Raw genomic sequence first — 19,104 nt, 5'->3', positions numbered from 1 at the left:
GTAATGTTTCTTTTCCTTCTTCAATGAACTCGTAAATAAGGAATAGTTCTTTATCCTTGAAACAGTATCCCAACAAGTTCACTAAGTTGGGATGAGAAAGGCTTCCTAGAGAGTTTACTTGTTTCTGAATTATCAAATATGACAAGCAACACATATTAATTAGCTTCGAAAGAAAGCATAGTACTGAAAAAATTATTGTTGAAAGAAGAAGAAAATGGGTGACACATACACCAAATCTTATCACAAGTCACAACTAATATACCAATCATTGTACAGATATTAAAATCACACCAAGTACTAGCTAGGATTGGGAAAATTAATGAGTTTACCTCATGAATTTATCAATTCATGACTTATTAATATTTCTTTTGTAATCAGTATATTTGTAAACGAGTAATTTTCAAAACAGTACCTGCCACTCTCGAATTTGTGGGTTCAATTTTTTCCTTCACTACTTGTATCTGCTCCTCCAGATAGAAGCAGTTCAACCATATCCCATAATATTCCCACTTACTATAAAACTGACGTCTACATAAAAAATTACTCAAACTTTCCTTGCATTTTATTTTCCTTCTTTGTGAGAGATATTCAATACTTAGCTCAATCATTTTAAAATATTACATTTCATCATGTTTTGCGTGAAGCAAACTTCTTGGGTGATGATTTATTCCACTCACAGTTATTGCAGCTTTTTGATTTTAATAGATGGAGCTTGCGTTGTAGTCTTGCGTTTTAATTTTACTTCAGTTTCTATATTCCCCCCCCCCCCCCCCCCCAAACATTAATTTGCATGTCAATTTCCCACAATTTGTAAGCTTCGTTTATTTAACTTTTTCATCTCCCATGTTGACTGGCTTATAAAAAAAAAATTTAGCTGCTAAAATCAAGGCTTTTCCTCCAGATATTCCTCAAAATCTTGGCTCCAATACTGCAATGTACTGACAATCCTTGCTAATATCAGTGAGTGGTTCGCGTTTGCTTCAACTTTCCGGAATCACAATTGAAATTCTTCCTGTAATTTCAACTGCCAATATTCTTACATGGTTGAATGATTTCTGTTACATCCATGTTCAAGATAAAACAATGACCAAAGTTTATTATTGATACAACATGCAAAGGGCTCTTAGGGTAGTGAATAAACCTGGGACAGGTTGGCTATTTTACAACATAATTCACTTTTTCTTCTCATAATAAAACCCCATTTTTCTCAACTGAAATACTTTTTATACAATGCTTTAGAAATAGCAAAAGCATCTCCTTTTGCCTTCACTGGGTAAAGCTTAGTACCTGCTTGCCAATTGTTTGAGTACGATATCCATTCTTTTCTCCATTCCTCCAACTCAAAGTCTTTATTTTCTCTCAAGCTCTTTGACAAATAACCAAAATAGGTTGAAGCTCGTGGGAGATAGTAGCTTTCCAATAGACCACTCCAGAATTTATTTGCTGATGACAAGGAGAATTGCTATGTTACAGAAAATAATGACAAAGCTTCAAGTTACATTATATGACCTAGAAATTAAGATTACCATAATCATGAAGCAAGCTCTGGTTGGTTTTCGTGTTATCAAACCACATTGTCACCTGTGTTCTTGCATTCCACTCATACTGAAAAGGAGAATAAGAACTTTCGATCACTCATTTTAACACTACTTTATCTACTACATTAGCACTGCTTTAGAACTTGCTCACAGTATCTTGGAGAAATATCTCACTTGACTTTTTCTGATCAATTTGTAAGTTACATCTATAATTTTTTTATATAAAAAATTGACAATGCACTTTCAGAATGCATAACTTGCGCCAAATTCTTGATGTTTTTAGCAAGGCAATAAAGTGCACCAAACTCAGGAGAGAAGACGAGGTGGCCCTTGCCCTTGATTAAACAGAAGATATAAGCCTAAAATAGATATATTCAAATTGGCAAAAAGGAAAATGTTTAGATTAGCTGACCTCGATACTTGGAGTAAGGTTATGTTGCATCATGTTGAAATGTCTAAATTAATTACACGAGGAGCCATATTACCCCCAAGAAATTATGCTAAAAGCAATAGGCCAAATAGGAAAATATTTGTTCTCACCTGCCTCATTTCTGCAGGATTAACTGCCAGCTTTTTTGCACTTTCAAGCCAGGTTCCAAGTAAAAAATTATCATCAGAAGCAAGAAGTACATCAATATCCTTTATGAGTTGAACAAATTTTTGACTGTGGAGACCATAAGCTTTTGCATCTCTCCTCCGAAAAGCTGTCACTGCATCCACATATACTTGGTTTGCTAGCTTTGACAGTGCTTGCCGTGTTAAATCAACCAAGTCATATCTGTTGCAATGCTAAGAATAATTAGAAATTATCCTATTCTTTATTTCCATTGGCTTACTGGTAATGATTGGATTATTGGAGTCAACTGGAACTATCATAATCTATTACTGTCGTAAGTGTCTTATTCAGCTAAGTTTTCCTTTGTCGAGAAATTAATAGATAAAGCATTTGTATTTAACAAGTTCTGGAAGGAAAGTGAACTTAAAGATTGGTTACCATGAATTCTATGAAGTCAAGGAAATCAAAATATATAGTATTTCAATGAACCGAACCGTCTATTTTTTAGGTCTCTTTTCAAAATTCATCCTCGCAAAAAATTAGACAAATTGGAAACCATTAAGCTATCTAACTTTGATCAAATAAATAGACGAATAAAATATTTTCGATAAACACTTGAAATAATGACCTTTTAATCAAACGGGTAAATGATTTCCGATTTAGCTAATTTTTTGCAAGGATGATCCTTCAACGGAGACCTAAAATGTAGATGATTTCGATCATCAAAATACAATGTGGAGTGGGCCCCACAAGAGATCTCTTATTTACCCTTAAATGAAGGATCCCTCAATGGATATATATAAACATTTAGCTTCATATTAATTTACTAACCAGTTAGTTTTAAAGCATTTTTGTATATCATATATATATATAAACAACCAGGGAACAAGAGATTCATTCAGAAGAACTAGAGTTATCATTTGCTTCATACAGGAATATAAGTGCAGTGGATGAAGAGGAAAACATATTGTAACATAAGACTATTATGTTTGCCCTTTTACCTATACGTAAGGCTTCCAGAAAGATCATTTCCAGCATCAAGGAATAGCCGTAAAGCATAGATCACCTCCTGAGTAGAATACCATATATGTGCCTGAGGTAAATAAGAACTAGTTTCTGAGAGTAGAACTCTTCTCTTTCCATCTAGTGCAAAAAGTTGCATCTGGTGTTGTTTTGAAATGTTTGGTGATGGATCCCAGTCAGGAAATTTGACTATGAAATCTGTGTTATGGTCCTGCAGCAAGTTAATTGTCCATATCATTAGTAGTATTTAGGCAAGCCACAGCCGTTATACACAGGAACCAGACAGTTATTTACAACCGCCCATCATGCCTAGCAAAGGTAATTTATTGCAGTTAAAAATTTTCCCAATTCTGGCAAAAATTACAGCTTTGCCTCATCTAAAACTACTTCAAATGAAAGACAGCAAGAAATAACCAAGGCCTTGAAGTCTCAGCTAACTCAAAATCACTCAATAGGTTCATATCTTTGATTCAATTGAAAAATTAGCAAATTTTCCTGTTTAAGTTCTTCAAAAATGCACATAAAACAGCATTCTTTCGAGTCTTGACCAACGTAAACTGCACGTGAAAATAAGTCCTGGAGAAAATCTAGCCTCGATGATGAGTTTTCAATCTTTCGAAACATGAAAACTTTCAAAAAAATAATATTTCACTTTTTAGGGTAGGAAAAAAGGTATAGACTAAGCAGAAGGTATCAACCTTAAAGTGGCATTTTATTTATTATTTTTAGCCAATTCCTGAAGAGATGGAACAAGGTGTTTGCTTGGTTCAATTTGAAAGGTAAATGTGAAAAGGAAGACTTTGAAATTCTCTTCCAGCATTGAAACATACAGCACATTTCTCAAAGTAGGGTGTATTTTTTTCTCTTAATTTTTATGGTATGAACCGAGTTAAAATTAGAAAGGAAAAAAAAAATAATACTAAGAAAGATGTGTAAAAAACTTAATACATGATATCATTTGCCAAAATAAGTGACTCCTTCAAGAATAAGGACTTTCTTTTGCTTGAAAAAAAAAATAAAAAAATAACAAAAAGAATAGCATTATCCCTTAGCAATATCATGAATTGATAAAGCATGGTTATGTTTTTCCCCTTTTTTCAGCCTGTATAATTCCATAGAAACATTGAAAGACCGGATATAATCATTTCCAAAGGGCAGCACAATGGTGCATCCCCTCTTCATAGTTTGACCATTGTACCGGATTATGTTATGAAGGTTAAAAAAGGTCATATAGGCATATAGGCATTGCATCAATTGAGTTTATTGAAAAAACGTACAGCAATTCTATCTGTACAATTGTATATTGTGTGGTGAAGAATTTCCCAAGCTGCCTCTACTTGATGAAATGCATTACCATAGCGTCTACGGGAATAGGTCTTCAGCCAAGCCTACAAAGGCAATAAAGTTAATTGCATGCACACTGAAAATTAGGTCAGTGATCAATAATCAACATAAGGCTATTTCTGTACTCATCTTAATTACATCATGCACCACTTGTGTGTGCATAGCCTTGCAACAATCTTATGAGGCAGGCTTGAAGGCAGGGAAGTATGGGTATAGCTCTTTAACAGCTATTTACAGAATTGAAGATAAAGATAATTAGACATATATGTATCAAGATCAAAATACCATTTAAATTCGTTTAGGCCCCTAAGTAAATATTGCAAGATTTCCCAGGAAGAGAACATGGGAGAGCAAGCAGAGATTACTTTTGAAGTGTTTAGGATTATTGGAGCATCTCTTGACTCAATCACATTTATAAGCTTTGATTTAGACTATACAGTTATTTATACCTCATCATACAGCAAAATTTGTTTTAAATTGTGAAACATCCATCACTTAACTATATTGTCTGTTTCTGCATAACCATGTTGATGGATGAATTGCGAAACAAAATATGTTGAATGTAAATCATAAAAACCCTCATATATCCATGCATTTCGCCTTATACTTTTAGTAACATAGTGAAGCAAGACTCATCATGCTAATCAGTTATCATTTTTATGAATTCGGTAATTTCTCATACACTACCCTTCAAGTGGGTCCTTTCATATAAAAGATCCATCTAGAACTGTAATGTTTTTATTTTTTCTTTTTTCATAAGCTGAACTTCTCAACTTGTGCAGAACATGCATCAACATTGCTTCAATTACAATGATCTTTGGAATATAAGAGAAAGAATCGTCAACCCTTTCCAGATGTCCACATATAGACACCTGTGTCCATGCTGTAGTTGCATATAGCCAATGTAGAAACTACTTCATTCTAATTAGCATAGAAAAATAAATACTTATGCAAATTATTAAAGGAACTAACTGCATCCAAAACTACTTAAATTATTGCACAGCATTCAAAAATTATAAAGCGTTATATGCAACGATCTATTGACTGTTAATCATGGATCTCCTAGCATTACCTCAACTTGAACCTTCTCACTGCGAAATGCCATTTCAGACATCAATTCATAAATAACTGGATTGTGCTCAATTCCTTCCATGCACATGCCAACGCCAACCTATTATAATATCGACAAGTTAGTTAAGTGTGCCTCAAATGAGTAATTTGTTGCAAGATATGCAAACCATTTATGATTTTCATACAATGTCTAATTTTATAAATAACTAAATATATATTGGTCAAAGAACATCATTTATGGACTGAGCCACTGAGGATAGCAAGATACTGCTATTTTCAACAATCTATACTGGTATTAGAAAGTGCAGAGTAACATAAAAAAAAAATAATGTTGAATTCATGGTAATAGGACATGTATGCAAGGTATATGGCATACCATAGTAGAATTTTCACTAGTTCGGGCATCAACAGGACCTGAAGAAATCGCATCCAATATGCCATACATTTCAATGTTTCCACCAAAATTGTGCAAGAGACACCTGATGTACATTAATAGTTGACCAGGTTAAAAAAAACATTTTACTTCTGTGTTGGAACCTACTTAAAATGAAAGCGGAATTAACAAATTAGTTAAGAGTGATTTCTTGGAAGATTAAAAATCTCAATCAAGATGTAAATAGCAGTTGATAAATTTAGAGCCAGTTACCAAATATAAGGAGTGCCATAAAATTGAGATGATGTTCTCCATATTGGTTTGACATCCGCAAATAGATCAAGAACTATCATTTTTCCAAATGGAACAGAATGTAGAAGAGCCTGCAAAAATTGATAAGTTGGTAAAGAATAACGAACAAAAACAACTAGAAGAATGACGGACTGGAAATATCATATTGCAAGAGAATGGAAAGTTTAAGGTGAAAACATGAAATTTTTCTCATCAAATAGAAAGAAAATGAAATTTGAAGCCACTGAATATTGCATAAAGGAAAAGATCATGCATCCTAATAGCCATTTCCACTCTACAAAACCTGGTGTTAGACTATGGAGGGAGCTTGTTCTTCTATTATCACCACCAATACCAAAACCCTGCTTACTATAGTGCTGCCGTATGCTTTCCATGCACATGGCCGGATCATCATAGCTGATGTTTCATTCAATATATTGGACAGTCCCCAGTTTTTCTGGATGCTATTATTTCTAATTTTTTCCCCTCATTACAGCATTACCAAAATGCTTCAATGTTCCACCATGGTTACTACAAATGCTGGATCAGGAATCAAATATGACTGATTCATGAGGAAATCACTTTCACATGTACATCAAATATTAAATTTTTTTTTTTAAGCCTGCATAATTTTGATAAGCAGAGTTATTTTCTGCTTGCAATACACAACAGGTGATATTCAGTGCATAGCATGCTAAGATACGTATCAACTAGTTACAATCTACATGCATACTTTCATTTGAGGTGGCTTCCAAAAAGCAGAGTCCGAAGAGAAGAGCCAACCCTGAAAAATGGAACACCTGTCAACTTGGAATTATTTTATAAATAACTGAGTAAAATTGCTCATAGACAAACAACTCAACAATACCCACAGATGGCAAACTTAGGATTTTCAAAATCTATAATAAATATATATATTGTCATAATGTGATATCCTAAAACCAAATAGAAACACCATCAACTGAATATCATATGAGCTGGATAATATTTTGGATTATTTAGTTAGAGACATATAGTGGATTAAGTCCACCATGCAGGGTTAAAAGTAAAATAGTCATGTCATAAATATATATCAACAATATAGATGGGTCAAGGATTCTACATGATCCACTTAAATTGGTGTTTCTTCATACTAGCTCTGAGATATTAATCAACCAAAAAAAAAAAAAGAGGCTCCCACCTCATAAATTATTAAAATAACAGGCCAAGCAAAGTACACAATATTACATGAAAATTTGACTTTTCTCAGATAATACTATATTGGGGATGTTCAGATTGCAAGAGCTTGTGTTCTTACAATCATATATTTGGAAATAGCTTTCCTAGGGGAGGACCAGAAGAGTAATACATTGAAGAACCCAAAACATACAGGGATGATCTGATAAAGTGTAGAAGCACGAGTTACGACTCTATTCAATCCCAATTAATGTGTTGACAACAAACATGATGTCTAAGTGTCTAATTAACCAAGAATGTACTAATTATCAGTATCATGATTTCAAGTACATTATTTTGGTTAAATTTAAGAATTCTGCAAATGAATCGTACGTTTGAAAGGTACAGTTACACTTTGGAGAGCATAAGATTCTAGTGAGAAAAAAAAAAATTGTTAGCTTGATATATATTGTTGGCTCATTCCCTAACAGTTTATGCTTTTGGGGTTCAATGTTTGTAAAATATGGTATCAGAACTCTGGTTGTAGGAGGTTTTGGGTACGAAACCTCCAATTCTCATCCCCCATTTATTTGTTGATTTGCAATGTGCACAGGGGTGTTGCACCTATATGTTTCTCCTTTTTCTGCATTTGTTTCTCTCCACATCCAAAAAGAGGCTTCATGTGATGTGAAGGAGTGTGTTAGCCTAATATGCATTGTTGACCTATTCCCCAACAGTTCAAAATTTGAGGTCCAGTGTTGTCTAACAAAAATGATTGTCAGAGATGTAAGGAGGAATATTATTGTTATTATGGGTCTCATTTAGCTTACCCCATTTTCCCCCCAAAAGCATATTTGAGTGGAGATGAGTTTAGTTCAACATACACTGGATAGCAAATTGACAGACAAATTTATCATCAACATGACCAGTAAATCAAATATTTTTATCAGATGCACCACTTGTTGCAAACTTCCTACATAATTGAAATCATGAGGTCCTTCCATCATATAATATAGGGATAAATTTTCAAACAGGACACCTATTTTGGGGTCAATCTTAGTTTAGGACACCAGTTTGAGTTTGTCTTAGTGTAGGACACATATTTAGGGTTTGTGTTAGTTTAGGACAATCCGTCAACTCCGTTAACTTTTTCGTCAAAAAAGAGATAATTTGATTATTTTATATTTTTAAAACAAATAAAAATTAAAGAAAAAAGAAAAAAAACTAAAAAAATCATTAAAAAGTTTAAAACTAAAAATTAATTTAAAATAGATTAAAACTAATAACAAAAAAAAAAGCAAAAAAAAAAAAAAAAAAAAGATGCAGTAGATCTGGTTCACCCCCCTCCCCCCAGCCTCCGCCCCGCCCCGGCCCAGTCACACCCTCCACCGCTAGCCCCCATCGCACCCCCTCCCCCCAGCCCCGGCCCCCGTCGCACCCCTCACCCAGCACCAACCCCCTCCCCCCCCCCCCCCGCCCGCTTTCTTCTTCCCCACCCAAAACCACCCCTTCCTGTCTCTCCCCAACTCAACCCGGTTCGCCCCCTCCCCCCAGCCCCTGCCCCATCACACTCCCCACCACCAGCCCCGTCACACTCCCTAGCCCCAGCCCCCGTCGCACCCCCTCCCCCCAGCCCCAGCCCTCGTCGCACCCCCCACCCAGCACCAGGCCCCCCCCCGCCCGCCCGCCCGCCCGCTCGCTTTCTTCTTCCCCACCCAGAACCACCCCTGCCTCTCTCTCCCCAACCCAACCTAGCCCCTCCCCGACCACCCCCCTTCACCCCAACCCAGCCTGCCCCGCCCCTTCGCAAGCCCCCCCACCCAGCCCCGAGAGAGAGAGAGAGAGTTTAATTCTTTTGTTTTTTTTTTTTCAATTTTAATCTTTTTAGTTTTTTAGTTGTAATTTTTTTTGGTTTTTTTCAGTTTTTATTTGTTTTAAAAATATAAAATGACCAAATTATCCCTTTTTGGACGGAAAAGTTAACGGAGTTGACGGATTGTCCCAAACTAACACAAACCCTAAATATGTGTCCTACACTAAGACAAACCCAAACTGGTGTTCTAAACTAAGATTGACCCCAAAGTAGGTGTCCTGTTTGAAAATTTTTCCCTATAATATACATCAATTAAGTAATGAGTGGATAGGACATAAACGATCATAAATTGTAGAATTATATCATAAAATTTATCATAAGTAGACTCAAACAGGAGAGGGGGGGGGGGGGGGAGGAGTTTGAAGAAGTTAGAAGCATACTTGCATTAACCACACAGCATCCTTATCACCTTTCAACATTGCTTTATACACAGCAGCTCCAAGTGATGAGATATAAGCTGGATCATTTGTAGGTGGGGTATTTTCATTGAAAGTATCACTGCATTAAATATAGTATCATGTACTTAAACAAACTTAGCATGAAAAATTTGAACAATCTAAAAATATTCAAGGAAGATGTTTAACACTTGTTTAGAAGGATAAATCTGAAACAAGAGCTATGTTTCAACTGCTTAATAAAGCTTAAGGAAGATACAGAAAAGGCCAGCCTAAGTCTGGTCTGAAAATTGCAGATCGGTTGTGCATTAAGGTTCAGAGAAACCAAGGGAAACAGCCTAGGCTTGAAGCTAGAACTGGCCTTAGAAAAGTAGATGTATAAAATGCAAAAGATAAAGTAGTTTGAGTTGGAAAGTAATATGTTTAATAATATACTCCAAAATTTCAATATTTTATATATCATGAATAAATGAGATGAGTCCCAAAAAGGACAAAACATAAGGGAATAAATAAGAGAAATTACCAGTTATAGATGTCTGTCACATCCCCATATTCTGTAAGAGATAAATATGAAATGTAAACCAAGTAAATATTTCAAACAACCAGAAAATAAAGCAAGAAACTGGAGACATCATGTATGAGCCAGCCAGTCCAAATCCTCCATAAGCAACTATTTATGTACAAATCAACTTTAACATTATAATTTCGATCAATCATAAATCAATATACTAAAAAAATTGTGCTTTACTTTCACACAACCCTCAAATTAAACAAGAAACTGGAGATACAATGTATAAGCCATGTCAGTCAAATCCACCATCGGAAATTATCTATGCATAAGTGAACTTTAACAAGGCCCCCTTTCGTTTAAACAAAAAATTTAATAATTCAGGTTAAATGATTCATAAATCATACATACCAGGTTGTATCATACGTGTATATATATCAGTTCTGGACAATTTTGGTTGACTATCAAAATTTCATTCTTTTGGAGTTTCCTTTAACAAATGAAAAATAAAGTTGCACTTCCACCTAGACAAATGTACAAATTGAAAAGAAAAAAATACAAGCATACACCTGTCCATGCAAGTACCAACATGAGGGTGCATGTATACATACTAACAAGTGTATATGACGTCCATATGTGTATATATACAAACTGAACATGCATGTACAAGGTTATGTTGGAATCAGATACATGTATAGTTGCCAATTTTAGTAAACTTATTAATATGTCTTTTCTGCTATTAGAAGTCCTGCATAACAAGATAAATGATGCAATACTTGGTTGATAAACTAATGGGAAAGAAACTACAGCATTTTTAAGTAATAATTAATAGACATGAAGCACACCTTCAACTTGTCGCCTAATAAAAGCCGTCCCAATTTCAACAAATAAAGGATCAGAAGGATCAAGCAGGTAAGTACAGCACCAACGAGGATCACCATTAACAGTGTTCCTAATTATAAGAAGAAAAAAGGGAAAACCTCAACAAAACATATAGCAGCTCATAAAAAAAGGGAACTATTTCCAACTTCATAAATTAAAGTCAAAATGAGGTTAGTAAATGAAATGTGAATCCAAATATTTCTTTATTTTTTTCCAAGCATTTCGTTGGATATGAAGTAATGCAGTTAAGGAATTCACAGTCCATTAAAGTCACCCAAAGCTATGTCATACGGGGCCTGTATAAAGTGACATGATGATATTACATGCTGTAAAATAAAACATGGGATACCAGTCTCCAAGTCTGGTTATATTTGCTGAAGGATACATCTTCTTCAAAGTTGCAGGAACATTTCCAGAGAATGATGGCAGCACTGGAGCAAAGAATAGCTTACACATGAGTCATCAAATTATCAATGACATTAAGTTCTGTCACTAAATACAATTATTTAAACAGAAAGTAGTTTGAAAGAAACATGTAAATTAATGTTACTGGTGTAGGTGGAGCATGAAGCAACAACAAAAAATTTTCAATGGGGATTTTCAGTACAGAACTTGAAATCACCTGGAGTCATGCCTAGCTCTAACATCCGAGATAATATCTGTTTCTGCAAAACCAATTGTTGATCCAACCAATTCTGTGATAAAGGCCCACCCCACCTGTGATAAGAGTAATGTCAGGTCCTTCAAACCAAAAGCACATGATCAAGTGTACAAGTAAGATCAAGTAGAGCCTGCTCACTATTGTTTGTTATTAAAAAAATTTAAAATAAAAAAATAAAAAATAAAAAGAAGAAGAAGAAGAAGACTAGTGCACAGAGTAAAATAATCTTGTACTTGAGAGATTCTAAAATCACCTCCACTTACGCATGTAAATTTCCCATGCGAGCCCATGCAAGGAAGGCAGGTCCACCAAAGAAATCATTCAAATCTTCCTTACTAATATTGAAATCCTACAATAAAAATGTTCTAGTCAAAGGATATTGATAGCCTAATGAGAAGAATGATTAGACCGAGAAGGATACTGTTCTTGTGTATTTAGAAGGCATAACCGCATAAGTGCATTGTTTCGAAGCAAAAACTATAACAGAAGATAAAACTAGATCTCAGATATCACAATTAATCATCCATGTAGCAATTATATATTAAAAACTAACAAATTTTAAAAGGTTTTCTTTTGGCTGGAATTTAAAAAGGTTCATGAAAGAGCAAAATGACACATTGTCCTGTTAATTGGACATTTCAGTGAAGCATTAAAGCATACAACTTAAAAAAAAAACCAATGTAGTGTACTAGAATTTTCTTAATAGTACCATTCTTCACTTAATTAGAAGTTAGAACTGAGGGCATAAACTTTTTCTTTAGAAAATTGACCCAACAGTAAGCCCTAAAAACAAAATATAAATCATCTGTCATTACCAAGCAAGAAAACAAAGAACAAGACGAACATATACACAATACATTGTAGCTTAACACACAAATCTAAGCTCTGCAAGTCTCTTGTGTTGGATACTCAAGGTTTTGAGTGCCCTTCTTTTATACATGGCAGACATGTGCTAATGAAGAAATTCATGCTCCTATAAGAAAGCTATACAAGATAACTCTATGTACAAGTCACAACATGATGGAAGACATATAATGTAGAAGCCTACAGCTTGATAAACACCTTCACATATGTAAGATCAATTATCAATTACCATGAAAACTTTCTGCCAAATTGATTCTTGCCCTGTGAATGCTAAAGGCAGGTTAATCCCCTGAAGAGCCATCCAATCTATTTCTTTTTGCCATCTTTCCCAATCCCACCAAACAAAGGAATCTGCAAAAATGTGTCACATCACAAGGCTATTTATCTACCGATGTCAAGATACAAATATCAACTAATGTTAAGAGTATTACAATTTATGTCATTTTTTAAAAATGAAAATTAAGTAGACTTTCTTCATTTCTTAATTAGCTTTACATCCCCTTTTCATGGTTTATTACTCTTAGTGAGGTTTGAGTTGTCAAAACAACCTCTTTAGAAACAAGGGTATTGCTGCGAATGTACTGTCCTTCTAGAATTCGCTTTAGTGAGGTTTGAGTTGTCAAAACAATCTCTTTAGGCACCCTTTTTTTGTCTCTCAATGCCCCATAACCACAGTACAACAGTATATAGACAATCTGATTGAAATGAAAGTGGATACAAAGAGTCACTACTCACAGCTGGATGTAACAACATTTTGGTAATAGTTCCACGGGACAGGCCGTTGAATTTCCAACTTGTCATCTCTTACACGAGGTAGTGATCCTGGATTGGGGATGGAAGCTATCTGAACACCACCGGTCTTGTCCCAAGAAACATGAGCACCACACGAATACTTCAAATACCAATGGAGACCAGATACAATTTCAACTGCTGTGGTTCCCTGAATCCTGGAAGAGAACCATAATATTCATTTAATTACAATTTTGGATACCATCATCTTCTATTTTCTCTCTTTTTCTGTCCTATTTTCTCTTTCTTACTCTCTTTCCATTTCCGATAGACGGTACAGAGGAAAGTTTCAAAGAAAACTTGAGGAAATTTTTAAACCTATAGACCTGTCTATTCCTTAGAAAGAAGAAAGACATTATTCAAGCTATATTGTGCATAGCCTATCCTTAATATCAGAAAATCACAGGAATATAATATTCCAACAAACTTTTGACTTAGCAGTTCTCTGTAAATGAGATAAGTAAGCTAACACAGATGTGTAAAAAAACACGAGGACAATAAAATAGGGTATGAAAATATTCCTTCTAAAGTTGGGGAGGCACCAATTGAGGACAAGATAAGAGGAGCCATTGGGTGGTTCAGATGCAAAAAGAGATATGAACACATTAATAAATGTACATTCATTTAAGTGGAAGGAGCGACAAAGGGTAAAGACAGGCCGACAATGAAATGATAGAAGTTGCAAGGCCGTATAAAATCTGTCAGAATGGATATGATGATTAAGGCTCTAAATTCTAATAGATAATATAGCGTTCAATCTAAATGCCAAAACGGATAATAGTGTTAATATATCTAGCTCTTCGGATTAATACATCCTCCTATACTTTATATGAGATAAATAATACATCCACATTGTCAATGCAAACAATTTACAATATGAGAGCCAAGGTGACAGTGAAAAATGAAAACGTCTAGTCAGAAAACGTTAATCCATCAGTAATTGGTTCTGATGGATAGCATCTTCTTCAATGACCACTCTTGATGAACTTTTAATAAATACATAAGATCCAATCAAATTTCAAAATGCTTAACAAGTTTACAATAATGTTGAGAGCCAAGTATATCCGGTCCTCAAAACTTGCTATGAATTCAAAGAATGGAATGAAAAGAGCTAGAATGTTAACTTTTACAAGTTCAGAAGCTTTTTGGTAACAAGTTTTGAAACTAATTTTAGTCTTTATAGACCGAAACTTCACATGCAAACGCATAAATAAAAGCCAGAACTTTTTTAAGATAAAAATTGGCAGATATAAGCTTAGTATCTGTAATAGAAAATTTGAATGCATATTACAGAAGAGATGTAGCATGTATGTACGTAACAGTTTCTTAAAATTTCGTTGTAAGACTGGAAAAGAAGAAAAACTATATTTTGGAAAGATTAAATTCAACATACTGTATCTCAGGACCGTGTCGGCTTGACAGATTGTAATTGGTTAACAAAAAGCAACTGTGTCCACCACAAACATCCTGGTATTCAAATTTGAAACAGTCAGGATGATTACTTATAAATAAAGCATTTAAATAAAGTCACTGATGAACACAAGGAAAAAACCAAAAAATAAAAAATAGATTTCCGAGCAAGAAGTTGTCGGCAATCATTCATCAGAACATAAAGCAGTTTAAAGGGGGGCAAGTAGTTGTCTAGAACTAAATAGTTCATTACAATATCCAAAAATTTCCAGCTACACTATTTTAGAAATTTATTGTACCAGGTGAGTTAGACTTTGGCACAATAGCACTGGTGATGTTAAAGACAAATTTCTCCTATCTTTCGTCAGCAAATAAAAGGAACATGATAGAGATTGAAAGAGGAAGAAGCAGAAAAAAAAAATTCAGATTGAAAGACACCCTTTCAACCAAAAGAAAGAATACCATAAGGAAAGTAAAAAAAAGGTAGAGTAAATAACCAGAAATTCATTGTTAACTGATAAAAAAATAATAATAATATCTTGGACAGTGAGTTGACTATGAATGATGAAAAACCTTTAGTTTAAAATTTTCTTATGTTCCTATATTTTCTCAACAAGCAAACAGATCGCACTACCTGATAGAGATAGATCATAAACTGAATTATGCATGCACTGATACACATACTTATTCCTTGAAGACTACATCTAAAGTTAAAAGTTCTACTTCTTGTTTTTCTTGTCCTGCTCTCAGAAACCAAACAGAGTTTCAGAAAGAAAAACCAAAAAAATAGGAAATTAGATAAAGGAACAACCAAACAGTGTAGGAGATTGTACAAGAAAGAGGGTAAGCAAACAGAGGATAGACATAAAAAGTGATAATTGAAGAACACCCGGTGAGACATTAATTAAGCAGAAAACCAAGAATAACCCAAAATTAACTAAAAAATGATAGATAAAATATATGACTAAATATCGATTATTCATGTAAAGCCGGTAATATAAATTTTTGAAGACCCAGTTGAAATGAAGCAGGAATAAAACAGAACAGAAAGTCAAACCTAGAGTTCAATAAGAAAAGATTGAGAGAGAAAATGATAGTACCTTGGTGACAATCTTGAAATCGAAACTGTCTACATGGGTAGGAAGCAATCTTTTCAGAACAGCTTTGGCTGCAGCTTCTTGAACTGAAGCAGATGACCGTTTAGAGTCCAGACGACGTAGCAAAGCCTCAATTGCTTCTGGTTCTGACAGAGCTTCTAGTACAAGTACAAGAATCAAAATCAGCAGCAACTGGGTTTTGAAATTGGGCATGGTTTGGTTGGTTTGGTTGTGCTTCAGAGGATGAGCGAGTGATAAACGCTCAATTTTGTAAAATTATTCATTTTGAAGAAGAAATGTGAAAACGCATCGTTTGTTTGCCGGTTTTTTGGTGCCACGTGGGCATTTGTAATGCGGAGTTGCCGATGTAAAGAAAGGTTGATAATTACTATTAGAGTACGGATAGGATTCTATATTTGTATCCTAAATTTAAATCTTAAATATTTGTGCCGGTGTATCATATATTTATATAAAAGATCATTCTACACTCATTTATTTACAATAAGTAAAATACTAACACATGCACTACCATATTATTTAGGATCTAAATTTGTAATATAAATTTAAAATCTATGGCATTATTCATATCGTTTTACAACATTCATCGATTCTTTTATTTTAACAGTTAGCAGTTACAAATTCAATACAACGATGATTATATATTGTTTTACAAATTATTTAGCAACTATGAATTGAAAGGTGATAAACTCAGTTTTCTTCGGAACATTTGGTACTTATTATGGCTAAAAATGTCTCAGCCACATGTCAGATCGAGATTAGCACATAATTTTAAGGCATAAATTCAATTTAGACACATAACTATATATGATATTTCAACAGGGTCCACGAACTTTCAAATATTTCAAATATACACCTGATTTATTATGTAAATTGAAAAATGAAATTTCGTCCATCAATTTATTGAGAGATCAGTTAAATTTCAGCTTGGCTTTTGCTAACGGGGATTAATTGGCGACGTGGCACCAACTCAGCATACATTTCCCGCCAAATGAGCAACACATGTCCACTTGACACGGGCTCACACACCCATCACCTCTTTCCCGCTCGTCGAACGCTCTCCTGACCATTTAGTCTCCAAAAAACATCACGTTTTCCCCCAAATTCGAATATAAATCCCTCACTTGTGTTCAACGAGCGAGAAAGAGATGACGAGTTTGTGGACCCGTGTCAGGGGTTAGGTGGACCTGTGTCGCTCATTTGGCGGGAAATGAGCGACACGGGTCCACCTAACTCCTGACACGGGCCCACAAACTCTCTCTCTCTATTATTATTAAATTGTGGGCCTGTGTCGCTCATTTGGCGGAAAATGTTTGCTGAGATAGCGCCACGTCGCCAAATAATCCCGGTCAGTAAAAGCCAAGCTGTCATTTAACTGATCTCTCAACGAATCAATGGACAGAAACTCATTTTTCAATTTAGATAATAGATCGGGTGCATATTTGAAATATTTTAAAGTTCATGGACCCCGTTGAAATAGCTTATATAGTTATGTGTCTAAATTGAATTTATGCCTAATTTTAAACTCCTTTCTAAATGCAAGTGTGCCCCCAAGCAAGTCTTAACCTAACTTGGAAAAGTATGTTTTTTGTGAATGTTATATCTAACCTTTTGGTTATATTTTGAATTTCAAGTGGTCGCTTGACTAAGAAGGAATTGAACATAATCAAGGTTCTTTTCTTACCTAGCTTGCCTAGGACTTCACTGGTCTACTCTTGTGGTGATGGTGTGTGAGAATTCAAGATTTGGACAATTAGTTGTAACAACGATAGACTCAAATAAAGTAGAATACTTTGAATAAAAATATAAACTTGATTTCATTAATATTAGGCTGAAACAAAATGGTGGTTTTGACCACAAATCTAGCCATTTTCAAATGTTGCTCATTATAAACATAAACAAGGAAATAAAATTGGATCTAAGTGACTTAAAGACAACAAAAATTAATTTAACTATTTGACGAGAGCTTAATAAAAAAAACTATGAGCTATGAAGAATAGAGAACAAAATTGCTTTGAAGAACGCTTAAATATGCATTTTGGCAGTGTGCTTGGGTTTTTGTGTTTGTTGAGGTTGTAGACCATGCTCCTTTTATCTTCTTAGTCAATTATTTATAGTGAAGGCTGGCTCAATGACCTAGATTTTCCCTTTAGGATTGCTAATTGTCTACAGTTAGATTGGGCATGTACGGATTGCTACGAGTGACAGCTTTTGCCAGGTTTCAATCCAAATAACCGTTATTTTTGTCTGGAAAATAGCTCTCGACCAAGCATGATTGAGAAGTTCCTTCGCTTCAGCTAGAATTTATCTTGGTCTAGTCTTTGGGCCTTGTTATCAGTCTTTGCCTTTTGAGCTTTAAAGTTAATTTCAAGTTGGGCTTGTGATGCCAAGTCCATTTCCTTCTTGGGTCATGGGTTTCAAGTTTTATAGGTTGTTTCCCTTTTTCTCTACCCATGCCACGTGGTCGACCCAAATTGTGGAGGTTCGAACATTGCCCCCCCCCCCCCCCCAATTCTGAGGTTCTCGACCGAGATGTGGCCAAAAGCAGAAGAATTGGTTTGTCCTCGACTTCTCTTGTCACTAGTTGTCTTTCAATTTGATTGGATTTTGAAACGTTATGTTTTTTTGACGAAGGGGTCTTGACTAAAAGTAACTGACGTGACCCTTTGATTTGCATCTACTACCCACACAGTCATTTTGCACGCCTCGCCACATGTCATGTCCTAGTTGGCTCTGAGTCTCCTCGTACAATGTTGGCGGTCGGGGCCATGATTACACAACAAAACCCTAGGTTGATTTAGACTATCATTATGTCTATGTGTTTCAATATGCATTAAAAACCTCCTTTTTTTTACCTTTAGACCTTTCATCTTCTCGACTAGCCCTATAAAAACCATACTTGAGTTGCCATTTTCTCTTTACGCTTTTAAATCTTCCCAAAATTCTTACCATTTTCTCTCTATGTTTTTTAGTTTTTTGAGTTGCATGTTCTTGAGTGTGTTTGGGATTTCTTTGAGTTTGATCTTCTATTCCTTCTAAGTTCTTCACATTATCTCATTTATATCATATGGGTTACCTTCGCTCAAGCACTGTAATGAAGAAAATAGAGGTCGAAGCTAACATCCTTTAAATTGTTGTTCATGTGGCGATAGGTGATACTTAGGGATAGGCAATCACCTCTTCCTTTATTTCTTTGAAGGATAATTGAAGAGTTGTGGCTCTCAGTCCCTGCTTCCAAGAAGAAGTCCCTTTTAAG

General features: G+C 35.0%; 1 protein-coding gene across 2 annotated transcripts; it reads right to left on the bottom strand.

The window, feature by feature from the left end:
* Positions 1–994: 994 nt before the first annotated feature.
* On the bottom strand, positions 995–16,140 carry CYL1 (alpha-N-acetylglucosaminidase family / NAGLU family). Of its 2 annotated transcripts, none has more exons than XM_086236745.1 (19): positions 15,834–16,136; positions 14,717–14,790; positions 13,270–13,481; positions 12,764–12,885; positions 11,934–12,019; positions 11,632–11,726; positions 11,359–11,440; positions 10,973–11,079; positions 10,143–10,173; positions 9,605–9,722; positions 6,930–6,980; positions 6,179–6,288; positions 5,909–6,011; positions 5,534–5,632; positions 4,395–4,505; positions 3,096–3,328; positions 2,079–2,316; positions 1,527–1,605; positions 995–1,443 (listed from the first exon to the last, which is right to left on the bottom strand). In XM_086236745.1, exons 1-19 carry the CDS (start codon positions 16,041–16,043, stop codon positions 1,208–1,210), a joined length of 2,397 nt encoding a protein of 798 aa, XP_086092871.1. In that variant the 5' UTR covers positions 16,044–16,136; the 3' UTR covers positions 995–1,207. The 2 variants fall into 2 exon arrangements, 1 of the variants encoding a protein (XP_086092871.1); XR_015121187.1 differs by having other exon boundaries at positions 1,303–1,443; positions 2,083–2,316; positions 15,834–16,140.
* Between the last annotated feature and the right edge of the window lie 2,964 nt (positions 16,141–19,104).

The sequence above is a fragment of the Dryas octopetala genome, chromosome 3 (assembly GCF_963921425.1).
Source record: "Dryas octopetala chromosome 3, drDryOcto1.1, whole genome shotgun sequence".
Classification (NCBI taxonomy): Eukaryota; Viridiplantae; Streptophyta; class Magnoliopsida; order Rosales; family Rosaceae; genus Dryas; species Dryas octopetala.
This window is presented reverse-complemented; position numbering and strand designations above follow the sequence as displayed.